At 44.7% G+C, this 19728-nt stretch overlaps 2 protein-coding genes across 3 annotated transcripts in view; one reads left to right on the top strand and one right to left on the bottom strand.

Annotated features, from left to right (window-relative positions):
- The window catches only part of LOC149363749 (uncharacterized), a 295934-nt gene that overhangs the window by 124622 nt on the left and 151584 nt on the right, over positions 1-19728 (top strand). The window lies entirely within an intron of this gene.
- LOC149363751 (uncharacterized) lies at positions 6880-15893 on the bottom strand. The gene is made up of 5 exons (XM_089569979.1): positions 15774-15893; positions 14001-14119; positions 11245-11321; positions 9654-9725; positions 6880-7388 (listed from the first exon to the last, which is right to left on the bottom strand). The coding sequence occupies exons 1-5, from the start codon at positions 15891-15893 to the stop codon at positions 6880-6882; spliced, it is 897 nt and encodes a 298-aa protein (XP_089426105.1).

The raw sequence follows: 19728 nt of genomic DNA, 5'->3' as shown, positions 1-19728 counted from the left end.
CCTGTCCTGCTTGGGTCTTAGGTTTCTCATTTACGTACTGGGGTAAAACAGGCTTCAGGACGGCTTTCTGATAACAGCCTCTCTATGCAGTAATATTAAGGAAGAAGAAAGTGTATACCTCCTGAATTGGCACCTAAGCCTAATAACCACGTAATGACTCAAGCACTGGAAAATGCAGTGCAGTATTGCATATCTAGACACTAAAAAACACTGTTTATGCGTCTTCGTTATAATATCCTCTTTGCTGAGTCTATTATGCATGCACAGCCTCACGCATATACAAAATAAAACTGCGCTCGAATCCGGCAAGTATACGCATATAATGAACAATGAATCGTGGTCTTTATCGTCATAGAGACATTTCGCCCAACGAGCAAGTAATTCCTCAAGTTGATCCTCAAGGTACGGCGCCTCGAGCTCTCGCTTAATCTTTTCTAGCCTATCTCGCTTTGCAGTAATTACTCTGCATGCATTGTGGTCGTCCTCTTTTAATCCCACCATCACTTTAAGCTACTCCCAATCTGCTGCTTACGCCGGAAGTAAAACCCCTTTAGAAATGAGTAATGAAAACAGGATTCTACAAAAATAGCTGCTCCTTCTTCTTGTATTATTTTTCCTCAAGAAAGATTCGGGTTTGAGAGAGCAAGAAAGAATGACCTCATTCATTTGGTGCCACAATTAGGAAGTAAATCGTATTTGCTTTATCTTTTGTTCGAGCTGCTGCAAGTGAAGGCTGCGCTTTGGAGGCTCTAAAAATTATTATTCTGCCCATGAACCTCTTTTTTACTCTTGTTTTTTTTTTTTTCAGGGACAGGAAAAGAACTGGATACAACTATTCTAAAAAAATATTTTCATTGTGTAACATGCGCCATAGTTGGCAAACATTTCAGTTATGCCGGTTTTTTATCCTCATTCCAAAATATCTTCGATATCGAAATATCTTCGCGTTCGACATCGCGATGATGGCGGCTAATAGACCTTGCACGTTTACACAGAAAATTAACCTCTTCCTTTTATTGTGGTTTTTATAACCGTACTAACTTTATGTGAAGGTTAATCTTGTAGTTATGACTTAGCGATGGATTATCATAACCTAAAACTCCCGTTTTAGCAGATGAATGGCGCATATAGGTGAGTTGAATTGAAGAGTTGAAAACATTGTCTGGCATGGACTGGTCACGTCAGATTTCCACGGCAGCTCAGCAGAGTGACACTATAATAGTTTATAGCTGTTTCCAAATAGTAGCAGCGAGAACTAGAATACATCTGTGCTGCCTTGTCTTTCACTATTTGCAATTAATTTGTTCGATTATTGCCGCGTTGTGTTTGCCATTTCGCTCCGAAAGAAAGGAACCTGAACAAAGTACCACTAATTCCACCTGCTGACGCAGCAGGCTTGCGTAAAAGAAAGAATCCTTGTTCGCGCATTGGTTTGCCAAAGGCGGCCCTTTGTTCTTTCTTGGAGCCTTAGGAGAGTCTTGCCACATTATGCATTCGCTGACAAAAGCAGATATAATTCTGCTCACCTGATTCAATCTGCTGCCTCTAATTTGGTGCCTTTTGTAGCGGCCTTCATGTCCGTCTCTTTTTTCTTTCTTTTTTAAGGCCCACGCGAACATTCGCAAACACGATGGCCCAACGCCCGACTGTTTTAACGAGATTCTGAGAACGTAGAAAGCGAGACTCGGAGTAGAAACGAAGCAGTGGTCATTGTTTGAGTCAGACAGGTCTTCGTTGCCCCGCGCTCCCTCTATTTTTTTTTTCTTATCCTCAGCCCTCATCTGCCCACGCTTGTAGAACTAGGTGCGCGCCTTTTTCTTCCTTCCTTTCCTTCTTTCTGTATTTCTTTTCTTATTTCTCTCTTTCTTTTTGTTCTCCCTTCTTGCCTTCTTTCTTTCTTCCAGCCGCCGCGCTGGCTCAGCGGTTATGGTGCTCGGCTGCTGACCCGAAACACGCGGGTTCGATCCCGGCCGTGGCGACTGAATTTCTGTGCAGGCGAAATTCTAGAGGCCCGTGTACTGTGCGATGTCAGTTCACGTTGAAGAACCCGAGATGGTCGAAATTTACGGAGCCATTCACTACGGCGTCCATCATAGCCTGAGTCGCTTTGAGACGTTAAACCCCACTACTAACTAACCAACCAACTAAGCAACCATTCAACTATCCAATTAACTAAGTAATTTTCTTCCTTTCTTTTTAGCTCTCCTTCCTTCATTCGTCATTTCTTTCTCTCTTTTTGTTCTGTCTTCTTGCTTTCTTTTCTTCGTGGCCTTTTCGTATTCTGGCTTCCTTCCTTCCTTCCTTCCTTCCTTCCTTCCTTCCTTCCTTCCTTCCTTCCTTCCTTCGTTCCTTCATTTCTTCCTTCCTTCTTTCCTTCATTTCTTCCTTCGTTCCTTCGTTGCTTCTTTCATTTCTTCCTTTCTTCCTTCCTTCATTCATTTCTTCCTTCGTTCCTTACTTCCTTCCTTCATTTCTTCCTTCGTTCCTTCCTTCGTTGGTTCCTTCGTTCCTTCTTTAGTTCTTTCCTCCTTTGCTTTATTCATTTCCTTCTTTTTCTATCGTTCGTTGTTTCTTTCCTCTTGCTTATTTCATTCTTTCTTCGTTGCCTTCTTCCTATGTTTTTTTTTTTATATCCATTTTTCATACAAGCCGGACTTGCCACGCGTAGCCCTCGAGTAATATCATCTCAGCGCTCTCTCTCCTCTGCCTTTTTTTTTTCTCCCAAGCCACTCGCTCGGTGTCCGTCTTCCCATTCTTCCGCACCGACGACGCCGACGCGCTTGTCTTCTTCGCGGTCCCCGACCAGCGGCGAACTGCCGCCTCCATTCTTCGGGGGCGTCTAATGAGGCGGCGATGGCTCGTTAGCCTCAAGGGGGCGCTGCTCGCCACTCGGCCGGTGACGGCATCTGGCTCGTTTTTGGCGCCTAGGCTCGCACGCCGTATCGTCAGAGGGGTGCGGAGAAGCCTTGAGGACCCTGCAAAGGGGTCTCGCTTTGTTGAGCCCGGCAACGAGCTCGCCTGTGACGCAACCGAGCCGACACAAAAGGAAGCCGGCTGTTGATCTCAGTCTCGGATGGTTCCAGAAATTCCCTTCTGTCTTTCAATTCGTCGCAGTCGAACCATTCCCCTGTAGCAATAGCTGTAGCAATGGCGTTCCTGTCTCGGAGTCCACGTTCTTATTGAAAAAAAAAAAAAAAGTAGCGGAGAGGTAACACTTTGTTTCGTGTTTCGGGCAACATTGAAGAGGAGGTGCAGCTGCTGTGTGCTCAAAGGCGCGGTGCCTTTTGGCTTCTTGTGGAGAGGCCGGTTGCATCCAGGAGCAAGCTACCCCGCCCCGTTTCAGCACCATCCCCTTTTAACAGCTCAATTATGCCTGGGCCGGACTGTGAGGAAACGTTGTAGCTACACAATGTGTACATTATTGGCTCGCTGCCTGAGTGCTGCTTGTTCGCTGAGACGCTGCCCAGACTCCTTGGCAGCAGCTGCCAGCTGTTCACCGATTCACGACTTACCGACATGAACCACCCACGCTTTATAACGCGTGCATATGGGGTGCCAGTGATTTTGTCGTTGCTATCGGGACTGCGTCTTTTATATTATAAGATCGCAGTGTAACGGCCTGCTGATATAGTTGCACTGAGTATGCGCTAGAAGTTTAATATGTTTGCTTCATGAGCCAGGTTCAGGGAACATCGCCCCTTCATCTCTGCGCATACACTTGTCCACAATACGGAGCGATAGAATATGATTACACTGTTGTCGAAATCGGGTACGAAGATTATACAATCAGCACTAAATTTTATACACTACTTCAAGGACCCTTTGTTATGCCGGGCCACTTTTTTTGCGACTATAGGTTTTAAAGTTATTGCGAGATGACAGAGATATTATACCAGCACTGGCGATGTTGCGCCTCGTGCAGGCGCAGTGCACTGCTTGGTGTTCCCGCAGCGGAATGTTTCGAAATTCGTTAATTCTCCAGGAAACTGTTTCGAAATATACCCGCAGCTGGAACATTTCATTAAGGGCACATTGCTGGTGTTCGAGAATTTCAGGGTAGTTAACGAATTCTTGATAGTCAGAATTATCCAACGCCTCTCTTGTTGACCTTCCATTACTTCTTGTCCAAATGAAATACAGAGCGTCCGTATATTATCTTCGGCGTCGCATGGTGACTGGGAACAAAGAAGGTGGTACTGCCCTTCTACCAACTCTTCTCTTCGTTGAACCAGTCACTACCCCCCCCCCCCCCCCCCCCCCCCCATCATGTATATTTAAACGGGGCCTGCGTTCAGCCTCGGCCACGGCGGCCGCTTTTCAGTGTAGGTAAAACTAAAAAGGAGCCCGTATGCTTTGCAATGTCAGTGCACGCTGAAGTTCCTAGTTGGTCCAGACTATTCCGAAATCTTCCATTAGGGCTCTCTTTCTCTCTTTCTGCTTTCACTCTTTCCTTCATCCCTTCCCTCGCGGTACGGTTGAGGTGTTCACTGAGAAATTAGCTAGTTACCGCGCCTTTGATTTCTATGAAAACCAATTATTGGTTTATGGTTTAGGAGGGTTTAACGTCCCAAAGCGACTCAGAGTATGAGGGACGCCGTAGTAATTTGCGACCTCCCTGGGTTCTCTAACGAGCACTCACAACGCACAGTACACGGGCCTCTAGAATTTCGCCTCCATCAAAATTGGACCGTCGAGGCCGGGATCCAACCCGTGTCTTTAGGGTCAGTAGCCGAGTGCCATATCCCGGCGGCTGGTTCTCGATATTAATCTTTTCTATTAATTTCGACTCGTCGTGGTGGCTCAGTAGCTTTGGCATTCGGCTGCTGGTACCAAATTCAGGGGTTTGAACCCGGCCGCGGCAGCAGTATTTCAGTAGTAAACCGGTAAACGTCACCGCTGGGTTCCTAAAAACGTGTAATATTCGGTCGCTATCAAACGTATATCCGTGCGTGCGGTGACAAGGAAGGACGCGCGTCCGTCAGCGACAAGCGTCCATCACCCAAGCGTGTCCGTCACCCGAGATCGATCAGAGAAACTTCTGGTTGGTTTAGGCTTGGTTTATGGAGTTTAACGTCCCAAAGCGACTCAGGCTATGAGAGACGCCGTAGTGAAGGGCTCCGGAAATTTCGACCACCTGGGGTTCTTTAACGTGCACTGACATCGCACAGTACACGGGCCTCGAATTTCTCCTCCAAAGAAATTCAACCGCCGCGGCCGGGATCGAACCCGCGTCTTTCGGGACAGCAGCCGAGCACCATAGCCACTGAGCCAACGCGGCGGCAGAGAAACTTCTGTTTCCAGAGCGCAGACGTCAATGAAATTCGTGAACAGTTTCTTGAATAGGGTAAGAATTGGAGTATAATAGCCGGACAACTTTTTTTTGTGTGTGCGTCGTGTCCCCCTCAAGTCATAGTTGAACGTCCCAGGACTTGGCTTCAGTCCTAGCTAGGGCGACCTCATTTTGATGAAGCATAAAAATAAAGAGAGCCTGTGTGGTGTCCAATCTACCAGCTCGTAGAAAGGATGAAGGATGGAATGAAGGATGGAAAAGAGAGAAAGGTACAGTAGTGTAGGTCTCCAGACTGTCAGGTGTTCTTGAACGTGCACTGGAACTGCACTGCATATGGGCGCCATGGGAGGGTGGGTTTATTATCCATAGAAAGGCCCCCTGAATACGTGCTCTGAACTATGTTATATCGATATCTACTAGAAGCCTGCGAGCTCAAAATGTCCGATGTCGTCATTTTCACGACTAGCCGTCACGTCTTGGTTTAGCCGTAGCAAGCTTCCGAATAAGCCTAAACAAAAATAATCGCAATAAATGCGGCACCATTTTTTTTTACTTATAAAACTGTGTTCGCCGTACTAGTTTCTTCCCATTGCGGAGAACGCTTGCGACGTTGAGTGTAAGCTGGAAATCTACACTCCCCTGGAGCCTCTTCAGGGGCCACCTAGAAAGAAAAATCAGCCTGGTGCTCTCAACAGCGCAAACATACACTTCGTTTTCGTGCCTGTGCACTCTTGGGATTCACCACCTGCCTTTATGTCTATGCGTACTTTTGTAGATTTTTTCAACCCTTCAGGTGCGTGTTATGACTTTCATTTGTTACATTGTGCCTGTTAGCCCGTGCTGTGGCTGTGCAATAAGAATAGCAGTACTGTAATTTAACAAAACGAAACCATGAACCACTGCGACAGATTTATCTCGTTTCTGCTAACCACTGTCTGCATCTTCACAGAGCTTTTCCCAGAGCTGGCTATACCGCCGACTCTCAAGTAGTTGCCTATCGTGCTTGCTGAAGCCACAAGCTACAAGAAATATAAAACTGCTGACAGATGCACTTTTCCGTATTCATCTTGACGCAAACTGCCAACTTCACGACTGCGCTCGACTTCAGCGAGGCTAAAGTTTATTGCGTTAATCAGTGGACTATGACTGTGAAGCCAGTATGGGTGCAGTACAGTATTTAAATTTAATTTGCTCTAGCCCCGTCTAGAAGCGGATGGTGAAGTAATACGGAGAGTATTGATTTTTTCATGTAAAGCTTAACGCGTAAACAATGAGTTCTCTAACACCGATAAACCCGCCTTGCCCGAGGCTCACCATTGTCACCAGTACAAAGAAATGTTTGTCTTTTCATCGCCTTTTCTTCTGAGGGAAAACAAAGTGAACGGTGTTGTGCTTTGACGAGCTCAACTTTTTTTTTACGAGGAATACCGAAAACAATACATTTCTTGCATTAGAAAGAAGAAAAGAACGCACGACCTGCGGCATGCATGTTGTCACATGGTGCACAGCGCATCAATTAAAAGTCAAATTAGTACCAGGCGAGCACAACAATCCGCTGTAGAGGAGTCGCAGGTCAGACCTGCGTTTCCTCACCACGATTCTTCGTCGTTTTCATAAGGCACCCACGGAGTTGTGATCGGAATCAGGAGCAGCTCCTTCGCGGTCTCCGTCTCCGGCGACACGGACACCTCTTGGGACATTTCACTGGAGTCCGGAGGCGCAGTGACGTACTGAGGAACGCCGACCTCTTCCGGTATGCCCGCCTCCTGTGGCAACTCTTTTTCCGGCATATCATCTTCCTGCGGTGGTTCGGTTTCTGACGGACTGCCTTCATCTGGCGGCCCTTCGGTCTTTAAAGGTAGATCAGGTTTTCCTTCTATATCGTACGGTAGGACTGCGTCCGGTGGCGGATACAGCGTCGCAGCAGGTTGGGGGAAAATGGTTTGTATGGTGCGGTCAAGCATGCAAGGTGATTTGGTCCATTTAATCTCCTGGTTGACGCCAGCCAGCTGCAGAGTCTGAGACACACGCGTCTCTATGTCCGCTGGAATCACACTCAGCGGCTCCCTGAGTGTCAGCGCGAACTTGGACTTCCTGTCTGCAAATTTCCAAGGCGTAAAAAAGAGAAACAATTTTACAGTTGCATATCAAACAATATCTCTCAGTATAAGAGTCTGGGCATCCAGCGCCTCCGCTAGTATGTCAGTGAGTCTTCGGTAAACTAGGCACTCTGTCAAAGCATAAGCCTGGTACTTGGGAACTGGAGGGTAGCCGTTATGGTGTTATGTCGCGATATGACGTACACCTTGCGTAGTTCTTTGTATGCATAATTACAACTTATAGCTGGTTGCTGTTTGTCAGGTTTTTGTGTGCTTTAATTAGTTGCAAAGATTTGGTCTCAGATGGGCAGGGTTTTTAACGCTGCAAAACTCATTTGGACATAATCGTGCAGCCACAAAGTATTCGTTTAGACTTTTTAGCTTTCTTGTGCTAGCAGTGTAGCAAGCTCCCATAAAGCTAGGACATCCAGTCGAAAAAAAAAACGACAGAATTGTGTCAAAAATACGATCAGATGTTTTGTAGTTTTCTCGTAATGACAGATTTTTATGTTGTTTTGTACTATTTTTTGTAATACTGCAGACCTTTTGCAGTACTTAACTGCACAAAATTCTATTGTTACTATAAAATTTTCTCTTATTTAAAGTTATTCCTAAAAAACATTACAAAAAATCTGTTGTAACGACAGGCATCTTGAAAGAACGTTTTTTGCGCGCTAAGTATTTGGCAGGAGTAAAGTTCCGGGCTAGTTAGTACATTAAAACAAGGGAAACCGTGCTATGAGTAAGAGTCAAACAGCTATAATGAGGCACACACGGGAGCAGTGTTTGCGTACATTTGTAAAGCAACAAAGACCAATGAATGAATGAATGAATGAATGAATGAATGAATGAATGAATGAATGAATGAATGAATGAATGAATGAATCAATGAATCAATGAATGAATGAATCAATGAATGAATGAATGAATGAATGAATGAATGAATGAATGAATGAATGAATGAATGAATGAATGAATGAATGAATGAGCTGTGTTTATGTCTCCTTATGGCAGTTTGTCGCTGCTCCTCGCGCGGATTTTTCGTTATAAAGTACTCGAATCCAATTCGATTTGATTCGCGCTGGCCACCGTTACCATATGACGCGAGTGAGAATATCGCGTTTCGCTTACCTTTGAAATAGGCAAAGTTATGCCTCTCGCATCACCCACTGCTCAGTTCTGCCCCGAACCGGACTGCATCAAAAATTTTGTATAGGCTAGACGGTGACCCATCTTAATGAAAGTACATGCAGCGCAAAAACAGCGACAGCAGAGGAGACACAAACAACAGGAAAGCGCCGGACTGCGTCATTTTAAGCGCCTTGAGACATTTACTTGTTTATTCGGCAATTTTTCAGCCATTGTGAAGCTACTGTCACTCACAGGCGCCACTGGGTTCATCACACAGGGCATATACAGTGCTGTCACCTCTGTACCCCCCGGCCCCCTTTCTCCCAAGGATACACCTGCATCTTTCTCAGCTGCACTGCACCTGCTCACTCCCCTAGTGGCGTCGCTGCTTTCGCTATTTTTTTATAATGAAGCCACTCGCTGCAAGGAGAGCGTTCAGCACACCCTAAACGTCCGTCCTCATTAATTGGCAGCTCGTGATTGGGATTTTTGTAATACGTATATTTTTGAAGCTTATAAACACGTGGCTACGCGTTAGCTTACGTGAAATCATGGAGGAATTACGAGGTCACGAAACGCCGGCCTCCGGGAAAAAAAATATTTTGATATTTCTTTAACGTTCGCTGGCATCGCACAGCAGACAGGCGTTTTTTTTTTATTTTGCTTCCATCGAAATTCGACTCCCGCGGCCGGAGTTTTATCATTTTTTTTTCTTTTTTGACATGGCCTCATCCCGTATCTTTTTTTTTTTTTCCTTCACTGAATATTAGTCTGAGGCAAAACCTTCCAAGTTGTTCTTTGGAACATATCCCAGCTCCTCTTTCAGTACATCTTCTGGAAGGTGTCTATTTTTGTTTTTAGGTTTGAAAACCACACCGTCAAACGCAACGCTTTTATTGCTCGGTCGTTGTTTCTGGTTAATTTCTTATTTGTAGTTTTAGCTTGATGGAGTTAGTTACTTTTTCTCGGAGTGCACTTTGTTCGTTACAAAAAATCTGAATCGTTCCTGGTTACTCAGGTGACTGGCGCCACCTATAGCGAAAAAAACATGAACTAATGGCGTGCTTTAAACATCGAAGTGCTATTTTTTGACACCAGATTACGCTCTAAAGCTCCCTGACAGTTGCACTCACCTCCTTCGGAGCAGATGTGTAGCAACGCCCACGTTGCGAGGTCGCTGTCCAAAATTTGTTGAAAGAAGGACCCTGGAAAACATTGAACAACGTGGCTTAAACACACCTGACATCTTTTTTGGCGGAATAGAAAGTGTGCTCGACAGAAAAATAGCAATAATGCCACTTTTACCTGAGGGCGTCGTATGACGATAAAATTGACGCTGTTTTAATGCTCCTGTTTCTTCACTACTAAGCTGTTAACAAGTCGCAAGTTAGCAAGGCTTTTTGAGTGAGAAGAACGTTTTTTTCGGCATACCATTATCGGCAGTGTAGTACGTCAGAATAAAGCTAAGACGTGCTAACTAGCAGGTTGCTTAACTAATATTGAGTTAACTTTTTAACTATTACTGTTAGGGTCCATAATTACTGAGAGGTGTGTAGCCTACCGTAAGCAATATCCATGTCAGTTTTTAGACTTTTGAAAACGCGGTTACTCTCGGTGCTGTGGCCCAACAATTTTTAGCTACATCGTGCCAAAATACATGCGCTTTCGAGAAGCTTGCAGACAAACCAACGTCTCTAGCGCACGTAACTAGTCGAAATAGCCAAACATTGTTGGGCCACAGCGCCGAGGGTAACCGCGTTTCGAAATTCATAAAACTGCTATGGATATTACTTTGAGTGGACTACACGTCTCTGAATAATTCAGGAGCCTAACAGTAATAGTTGAAAAGCTAACTATTCAATATTGGTTAACCAGCTTTCTAGTTATCACGTCCTAGCTGTATTCCGATGTACTACACCGCTGGCAATGCTGCGCCGAAAAAAGCGCTGTTCTAACTAAAAAAGCCCATATTTAAAAATTGTGTAAAGTGTTAGGTGAAACACCCTGTATATGTTTATAGGCTTGAAAACGTGGTTGTTTTTTGTTCTTATAGGGGCGTACTGCTCACGTCCTACATAACTACGTCGCTTAACTACTGTTTTTCAAGGCTGTCCGCTAGGGAGAATGCATGGCATAAGCACTGCCGATTGAGCGGATGAAAACAACATTGTTTTTCTTTTATATGTGATTGGAGGCAGTCAAAGGCAAAGGTGAGCTCGTGCACTTTTTTGGCGTAATAATCATAAAAACACAGCGTAATGACGCACCCATAAATTCCTCAAGTGTTCTGCGGGTTTTAATTTTTATTTTTATTGCTCGTCCAAGAATCTCACTACCCAGATTTTCAAATTGCCGTAACAGGCGAAAACGCTTGACTTCTGTCGATCCCAAATGCTGTGCTTTTAACTTGAAGTCAACAGGCTTCTGGACTCTGCAGCGAAGAGAGATGTTAGAATATGGTTCAAGATGTCTATTCATAAGGAGGCTTTGCATTGTACAAGGGGTATTAACGATGGGTTAAGTGTACGGATTCCGAATAGGGAGTCAGTTCTAAAGAAATACGAGTGTCGCAGCCATAGTTTCCTATATTTAACCAAATGAAAAATTTCCGGATGGTTTCCGGACATGCAATCTAGCTCCGCGGATTATTAAACTTCACATTAGCAGCTTTTCAAAACCTAAGACGCATCCAAGTTTCCGGGTCTTTGCTTGAAGAATACTCACTGTCTTTATTAAGAAACTGCTGGCGGCTTCCCATGATGAAGTCGTACCTCTTCCGTCGCTTTACTTCGCCGAAAGACCTGAGGAGCAAACGACACTGAGTACTGTCACATCCCAAACTTTTGAAATGCGCACCTCCAGTCGTCTTCGCCTGAGAACACCATTTTCTATTTAGCGTTGTATTAAGCTTCATTATGTATGAATGACTGCGTGACGCTACAACAGCGATCTCGCGTTGTCACCTTGAGCCGACGCTTAGTTGCTTCTCTAGCGCAATGAATATCAGTTATGCCACTGGGAGCCTTGAGAAAAAATATCGCGATATGATGCCTTGTTAAGGCGCTGCAAGTTGAAAGCGTTGTTCCAGGAAATCAAAATAGCCAGCTTAGAGGACAGCAGTTTCGCATTTGCAGAGCAAGTACTCCAGACCTGGGAACGATCAAGAAAAGAAAGCTGCCTTTTAAAGTGGCTGTATCAATAATGTGAAGCTGCCAATTGCGGCTGCTGTTAAATATGGTGTTTTCTATGGGTTAGGCTTTGCCCATCAGGCTCCTTTTTCTCTACAATCTTCTGGGGGGCACTTTAGGTCTTTAGAGCTGACAAAAATAAGTTTCATGCGCATAGTTACAAAATGATTCTGAACATTCCATGGCGTATAGAATCAATTGTAAACGCATCTAAGAATCATAGCATCTATAAAATGCTAGATACCTTGATTCTAAATATCATACCAGGTTTAGAGCAATTTTAACCACTAGGTGTAACTGTTACCAGTCATACGCTTTCCGAGCTGAAAATTTTGTTAAACCTGTGGACGTAACTCAAATTTCACCTACGAATCACTTTTTTAATTGCGTGTATTGCGTTCTGAATCTGCTGTCAGGGGGAAAAGGTTCCTAGACGCGTGAGTGCCGACCGCAGCCAGTAGCTAGGTTTTCAGTCGATGGTTCGAGACCACACTTCTAGAGGAGAAAGTTGCACTCGAGTATTACATTCTGAGATAGCGAATTGAAGTGATCTTCGGCGAACGCTTCACCTGTTTGTCTAGATAACTTTTCACGTCTTCCTCAAACTTTATCTTTCGATAAAACGTGCGTTATTCTGATCTCTTAAACAGTACAGCTGAATAAAAGTCGGAAAGCTTTTGTAGTCTGAACGGCTTATAACCCTTTGCCTGATCACTAGCGCTAGTATTTATAATATTTTCTTTTGTAAGTTTTCTAAATGCTCTGCACTCCTGCCATCGTCCCGAATTGCTTCAGGACTCTCAAGCCGCTTACTGCAGCTTCTACTTCGAAATCCGACATTTTTTGTAAACTGAAATACAGCGAATTCAATAGGTAATTTTCCACCAACTGGAGGTGGCGTCACGTTAACAAGTCGTTCAGGGCACTCAATGGCGAAAGCCGTCCCAGCCCAGAGTGGCAGAATTAGGCTTCACCTGCTCTGTGCACTCGATAGACATTCAACGACGGGATTTGCGCCACGATTTATTCGACGGAACGCGCTAATGGAACGGTGGTTACGTCAGCACCGCCTCGTCTCCGGACCAATGGAGTCCGCTAAGCGCATCCGTCATGCCAGCAATTATTCGTCCTCGGAAAATTATTGACTCATAACGCAGTCCTGACGATTCGGCGCGTCGCAGTGTGCAATGCGGTGAGTCGAATAATCAACGCTCTCCCACGCAATCATGTGCCGACGTCCTGCCAAGCTCAATGCACAGTTCACAAAGCGTGCAGCTGGTGTGCAAGCAATTGGAAGGCTGTGCAGGCTCAAGGAACTTTTGTTCAACGTAATAGGGGACAAAGAGAGCTCCCAGCGACCTGTGTCGAAGCAGCCGTGTTATTTAATTACACTAAGCTGCTTTATTCGTAACGCCAGAAAGCTTGCTGTGGTTGCCATAGAAAAGCTCTCCAAGAATAAAATTTTGTTTGTAGTTGGAGGGTGAATTAAGTCGACTGCTGGCTTTGGCTCAGTAAGGATGAGAACAGATCTTCAAATAAAAAGCAATCCCGGTTTTACCCTTGGCTTCTAGATCTGAAGTCGAGTAGCCCAGGTAAAAATTGCATTGTAGCTTTTTGCTATGATTCTATAAGGAGAGTACCTCACAATTTAAGAGTGATTTTTTTTTGTACTCGCATTATTAAAAGGGCAAGGTTGGTGAACTTTCCGAGGGTTCAGAGTACGCACAGGATCCCATTAGGGAAGATAAATATTATAACTCGGCGACAAGAGAACTGCTTCTAACACATCTGTGGAGTACATTATATTGGTCATCAATATAGCCCTCGCTAAGCATTTCTTTTTTACTTCGCAAACCCGTTCCCACGTATCCCCTTTGTCAAAAGTAACCGAGCATCACAGTTTTTTTACTTTTCATCCATACAGCGATACTTTACTGCACCCATAAATACCGAAAAGTGTTAAAACGTGAGGACAATGGTAAACCTTACTTTGCCAAAATGGTTTGCCATTTTGCCAAAATGGTTAACTTTACTAAAGACAGTACGTAGTTTTAAAGCAAGTTATACGAAGAAATATCAAGGTGACTTTTGTCTGATGACGAGGGTCGTCTGGCCGAATACGCAGACCAAAAACGGCTTCAGAGATGGCGGTGAGAGCAGACCGCAGCCTGAGGTACCGTTATTTTTTTTTCGAGAAACGAGGCAGTAACGCTTAGTGAGCCTTTGAGCAAGACTCCTTAGCCGTGCAGAAATGAAGCTTCGCCTTAAACTCCGGCGAGTGAGGGTACTTACTCATCCTTCTCTATCCAGTCCATAGTTTCGTTGAATGGGTGGTACTTCCTCACCGCACATTTACTGAGTGGACCAGGGTAGTTGAGCACTTCAAACCACTCAACCCCTGCCAACTGCACCTTGGAGAGAGGACAGCATGAACTGGCGTTTTTGACTCCTTTGTTCTGACTACGCGTTACCTCTCTAAAACCTACCAACTTGAGAACCTTATTTGTTGAGCACTAACAGGGCACTTCTCTTTGTTCACTCTCCTGTCTTTTGAAGGCTATGTGTAACAAAACCGCGCAGTAAATAAGCCAATTTACGTTCAACATCCAGATAAATGGCCTAAGTTCATGCCCCTGAAAGCTCGCCAACTAGCCAGCGTTGCCAGCCTTTACTAGGACTTCCGCAAAACTGGCGCTTTGTTACGAACGGCGTGTCTGCAGTCATGTCCCACTTATTAAATTTCGTCTTGACGCGGACGCAGCGTCAGCGACGCGTATATCGGAAGGTAAATAGGCGGTTCTATATATACTATTTTATACAAGATGCATGCATATATGTATATATATATATATATATATATGTGTGTGTGTGTGTGTGTGTGTGTGTGTGTGTGCACCTTGTATAAGATAGTATATATAGTTAAAATTTTGCGGTGCACCTGCCACGTCGGGCGGGTTGCTCAGAAGCCTGTGGTCAGGTTGCCAGCTAGCACGCTGTCAAGTTATGATGATGTCACATGTCACTGGTTCGGCTCGACCAATTACAGAATTTGTTTACGGAGAAATCAAAAACTGCATGACGACAACATAACTTCTATCGCATTAAATGTTAGTTAATCAGTTTTAGGTAATTATGTGCCTGAAGGCGACAATTATCGCACTTGTGTCCCTCTAACACCGTAACCTATGTACAAAGGTGGACCTCAGGTACCTTTTACCGCCTAATTTTTAAGAAATATGCAAAGCTTATGTTTCATCCCCTTGTATAAAGTGCCCAAACTATCTATTCTGCCTGAATTTCAAATATGCTTGCCAGCGAGGAAAAAATAAACCTTCCTGTTAGCCTTAGTGAAAATGTTCTTTAGCTATAAGGACCTAGGCCTCCAGCCTACTTCATATCACGCCTCAGGTATAAGTCAACCTCCTACTGTACACACCCGCATTAGTACACCGTACACAGTGCGCCCGTTTACCCGCATATGTCTTATGTAGCACTCATACGCAGTATGTACTACATATACCCCTATATATGATTACAGACGGTTGGCAAACATTGAACACCCTCGTCAAGCCAAAATTTCATAAAGGAGTACAAGACGGCAAAGATTGGCTCGGTTTTACAGGGTTAACGTCCCAAAGCGACTCAGGCTATGAGGCACGCCGTAGTGGAGGGCTCCGGATAATTTCGACCATCTGGTGTTCTGTAGCGTGCACTGACATCGCACAGTACACGGGTCTCTAGCACTTAACCTCCATCAAAATGTGACCGACGCGGCCGGGATCGAACCCGCGTCTTTCGGGTCAGCAGCCGAGCGCCGTAACCACTGAGCCACCGCGGCGGCTAGACTGTAAAGAAGCTCGGGGGAACAACAGAGAAAAACCGCCTAATTGTTGGTGATTGCGCAGTTATGCGCGCGGGGGAAGCTATAGAGGTGATGTTCCATGCACGACGTGCGCAGTATGTGTCCGCAGTGCAGCTACGAACAACGTGTCTGAAAGCCTTCAGCGGGGCACAGAGTTGTAAGCAGGGTGAAGTATAAACACACTTGACACGAATATAGCTCACCCGAGCCCAGTTAGGAACGACGAGAGCCTTCAAGACTGGACACTTGGAGGATGCGAGGTGTTGTTGTGCCAGGTACCCCAGCACGATGAGGAGAGCATTTTCCGCGCTTCTGACCTTCATGGTACGACCTGCCGAAGAGTTAAAGCTAGTTCATAAGCCGTTGCATTCATATTTCAAGGATTGTGCTGACTTTATACGGTCGTGTTATTTTTTCACTGTCTGGCTAAGCTTTGACAAGCCACCTCTCCAGTTCTTGGAAGTTTTCGTGAAATTACAGGTCGAATTTTGTGTTCATTTTATTCATTAACCTTCCGTGTAGAATTTTGCTTAAATGGAACTGCATATATACAGCGATCGTAATGTAACTTTTTTAAAGTCGAAGGAAAGAATAGGAGACTCTGGAGTATTACGCAGTGAAGTACCGAGGAATAATTAAGAAACCTTAAACGACACTTGATTCTGAACTAGCCAGGTATTTCTGCTTTTCATGAATTTGATTGTCACCTAAGCGCTGGTGGATTCCTTCAGCCACTGCAGCTGCATAAGCCAGGTTGTGCTAACCTATGTTTTTATCTTAAAAGCGCAGCTTTCGAACCAGTTGCGCCCTACTCACACGCATCAGTCTGACACAAATGTGCTGTGCTTGTCTGTGCGTAGTCAGACTTATCTCCCGTTACCTTAATCTTTTATTAACATATATTCGACAAAAACTTTTTGTTTCAGCGTTTAAAAACAGCAGAATTTAGTAGCGGTTGTGGTCAACGTGCTTGTTGAGGGCAGTTGCGTTTTTACTACGGATGACTTCCACCGGATGGCCTAACCTGAAATAAAGCGCCCGACGCTTTTTCAGCATGAAGTTTTCGGTCTTGTTTATATATTTCGTATTCGGCATGAGATCAAATCAACCTCATTAGATTGTGCAAAAGTGCATGCAAATCGTATGTGTAAAGGCAACTTACTTTCTCCCAGAAAGAACTCTAATTTCCTCGATTCTGCGCCTTTTGAGGCACGTTTCAGTTTTTGACGCAGGTGTGAAGTTTAAACCATTAAACCGTTTTATGCCCTCAGCTGGTGGTAATTTGCCCGTCCAGCTGCAATAGAGGCAAGTACAATGGGCATTAAATGTACGAATGAGAGATTGTAGGGCAGGGTGGAGAGGGGCACATAGAGGACATTGTTTAGCCCACTTAATGTGCTTGAAAGTTCGAGGAAGGAAGAGACTGCTAAGTGAAACAACTTGCAGCTTAAAACGAGCTAGGATTTAGAAGTATGGCCACAAAAATCCAGCGACTGTTTCCTCCCCAGCCCCGCATAGAATTTCCACATGTGTGCACAGTTCCAAGCAGACCCGAAAGATGTGTAACGTTTACGTCATTGGCGTATTTTAAAACATTTTGTTTCCTTCCTTCCGTCCTTCAAAGTTGGTTTTGCCACTACGAAACTAGGCATGACTCGAACCAAACGTTCATCGAGCCTATGCTGACGTCTAACCTGATGACGTCACTAAACTCCTCGCAAGCGGTGTTTCTCCGCCACCACTGCTGTGCACGCTTAGGACGGAGGGTGAGGAGGAATGCAGCAGATACAGCTCTCACCTTTGCGCCCCGGAGAAGGAGTTCAAGAAATCTAGGAATATTTTTTCTCTCTAATAAGGGAGTAATTACTCATTGACATCCACCCGAGTGCAGCCATACGGCTACAAAGGAAAGCTGTACAGCTTTGTCAGAAACTTCGTAGTTAAAGAAAAATTCGTCCTGGTCCCGGGTTCGAAGCCAGGACCACCGCGACTGCTCCGGTGAAGCGGTGGTCCCGGGTTCGAACCCCGGACCAGGACGAAGTTTTCTTTATACGAAGTTTCTGAGAAAGCTGTACAGCTTTCCTTTGTAGCCGTATGGCTGCACTCGGGTGGATGTCAATGAGTAATTACTCCCTCATTACAAATCTACTCTACCTAGAGGGATTCTCCTAAATATTTGTCCAACACATTTTTTCTTTCTCTTGTCGGAAACAGCGGTCTGAAAGAAAGCACCACACAAATTAAAATAAAAAACGCACTAGTGGTACGTAAAACGTGCACTAGCCGGCGAAAACTTAGCATATTGACTAATCCTTGCTTAATTCTTGCTTTAGAGTATAGGTAAATGCGTTAATATAATGTGTTGCTACTGCTACAACCGCCCATGACTGACTCAACAAAGCTGTCGCCACGGCCCGGCCTGCTCTAATTTACTTTCTTGCCCTTGACCAGATATTTCCTGAATTTCGTAGATGATCATGCCGTTACTAAGTCTGTTTAGTGCTTTGTTCCTTCAGTGGGTAGTCCGTGAGACGACTTTCTGCAAACTGTTCAGTTCACGGAAAACGTATTAGAGGCTTTCTTTTCAGTTTTTCGAAAGCTGTTTTCACCTTTTTCACTTGCAATATCAGGTAAGAGAACATATAAATCACGTACGACTTCTGCGATCGAGTGCGGTGGCAGTGTTTTCTTCCAGCTCAAATTCTCTTAACTCTCCGGGACTACATGTTATGCCTGAGGTATGTAAATGTCTTCTTACGGCTCCCCTTGTGTCTGTTCTTTGTGCACCATGTTATGCGGGAGTTTGCGTTATTACGTCATTGTTTCTACCTTCCTATGGCAACGCGCACTTGCAGAGCTCTGTAATACGGTCTAGATTGATTACCTTTAAAGGCGTTGGTCGATCAGTCAGTCTTCAGTTATAACTAGAGCACGGCGTGGCAATAATGCAACAGCGTTTCTTCGAATATTGGGAACGTGGACTGCGCTGTGGCGTGCACAGAAAGTATCCCCACTGAATTTGAGGCACGTTTTACTGCAGCCTTTATTTTTATTGATGCAAGCCTCAATAAAAAAAATACTTTATCCTGGTGCGTCGAAGTCAGCGAATTTTTTCGTTTCGTCAAAGATTGCTCAGTGGCCTTCCAATCTTAAAGTTATCAAACCACATATTGCGCGGACTTCCTGTTAAATTCCGGAAGAAGGTTTTGGCTGCTAAATCCGCGGCACCTGAGTTAAAATTGCATTTTGATTAGTTTAGGGATCAGTTTTTCTTTACTTGCGGGCTCACAGCCGATTTGTTAGCTAAAATCATCACTTACCTTCAGTCTCACTAGCGGTCACATTCACCAGCCGTGACAAACCCAGTCGCTTCCGCAGACGTCGTCAATACTTACCACTCATAGGCGGAAACAGAACGCGCTCGCCGTGCACTTCATAAAAATGTGTTATTATAAGGCAAAGGATTGACTCTCATCCTGATTACCACAAGATGCACGAATGGGATGCTGCACTTATAGTATTAGAAGGTAGCGCCCGGAGCCGCTCAGAAAAGAGTAGTTACCGCGCGGTAATCAGTGTTACTCTTTCTCGATAATCTCTAAAGCCGATTAGCATAAATATCTTCTTCCTTGTCCCAGACTAGCTTCCATCAAAGCAACGATGGAGACCTTTTTACATAGCTCGCGACAACCAACTGCCCCGTGAGGGCATCGCAATAAATAATTTAGTACGTATTCTAGAAAACTACCCGGTTCCTGTTTGAATTTTTCTTTTTCCTTTTTATGTTGCATTTGTCTGGTTTGCCGTATTAGCGTTGGTGTGTCTTTAACCACATTAATAAAATCTGTACATCAGCCCTTAGGAAACTAGGGTTTCTTCGTTTCAAATTAAGGTCGGCCCCTTCCAATGTTAAGCTGCTTGCATACAATACCCTTATCAGACCTCAGCTGGAATATGGCTGTACAGTATGGGACCCTCATTTGAAAAAAGACGTAAATAAACTAGAAATGGTACAGAGAAAGGCAGTTCCTTTCATATTTAATTCATACCGCAGATTAGATTCCCCATCGTCTCTAATGAGTGCTAACAACATTTTGACCTCAGAAAGCAGAAGAAAGATTTCCAGGCTGTGGTTTCTGTATCGGCTCTGCAATCACC

This window comes from Amblyomma mixtum, chromosome 2 (genome assembly GCF_055824585.1).
Source record: "Amblyomma mixtum isolate Tamu chromosome 2, ASM5582458v1, whole genome shotgun sequence".
Lineage (NCBI taxonomy): Eukaryota > Metazoa > Arthropoda > Arachnida > Ixodida > Ixodidae > Amblyomma > Amblyomma mixtum.
This window is presented reverse-complemented; position numbering and strand designations above follow the sequence as displayed.

What these genes read in the sequence shown, in the direction of transcription:
- LOC149363751 (XM_089569979.1), bottom strand. Translation starts at nt 15,893, where the DNA reads ATGAAGGTCAGAAGCGCGGAAAATGCTCTCCTCATCGTGCTGGGGTAC. An exon ending in GCAGTTTCTTAATAAAGACA is followed by an intron (nt 9,726 to 11,244) that starts GTGAGTATTCTT and finishes AATGTTTTCCAG; the next exon opens with GGTCCTTCTTTCAACAAATT. An exon ending in ACACATCTGCTCCGAAGGAG is followed by an intron (nt 7,389 to 9,653) that starts GTGAGTGCAACT and finishes GGAAATTTGCAG; the next exon opens with ACAGGAAGTCCAAGTTCGCG.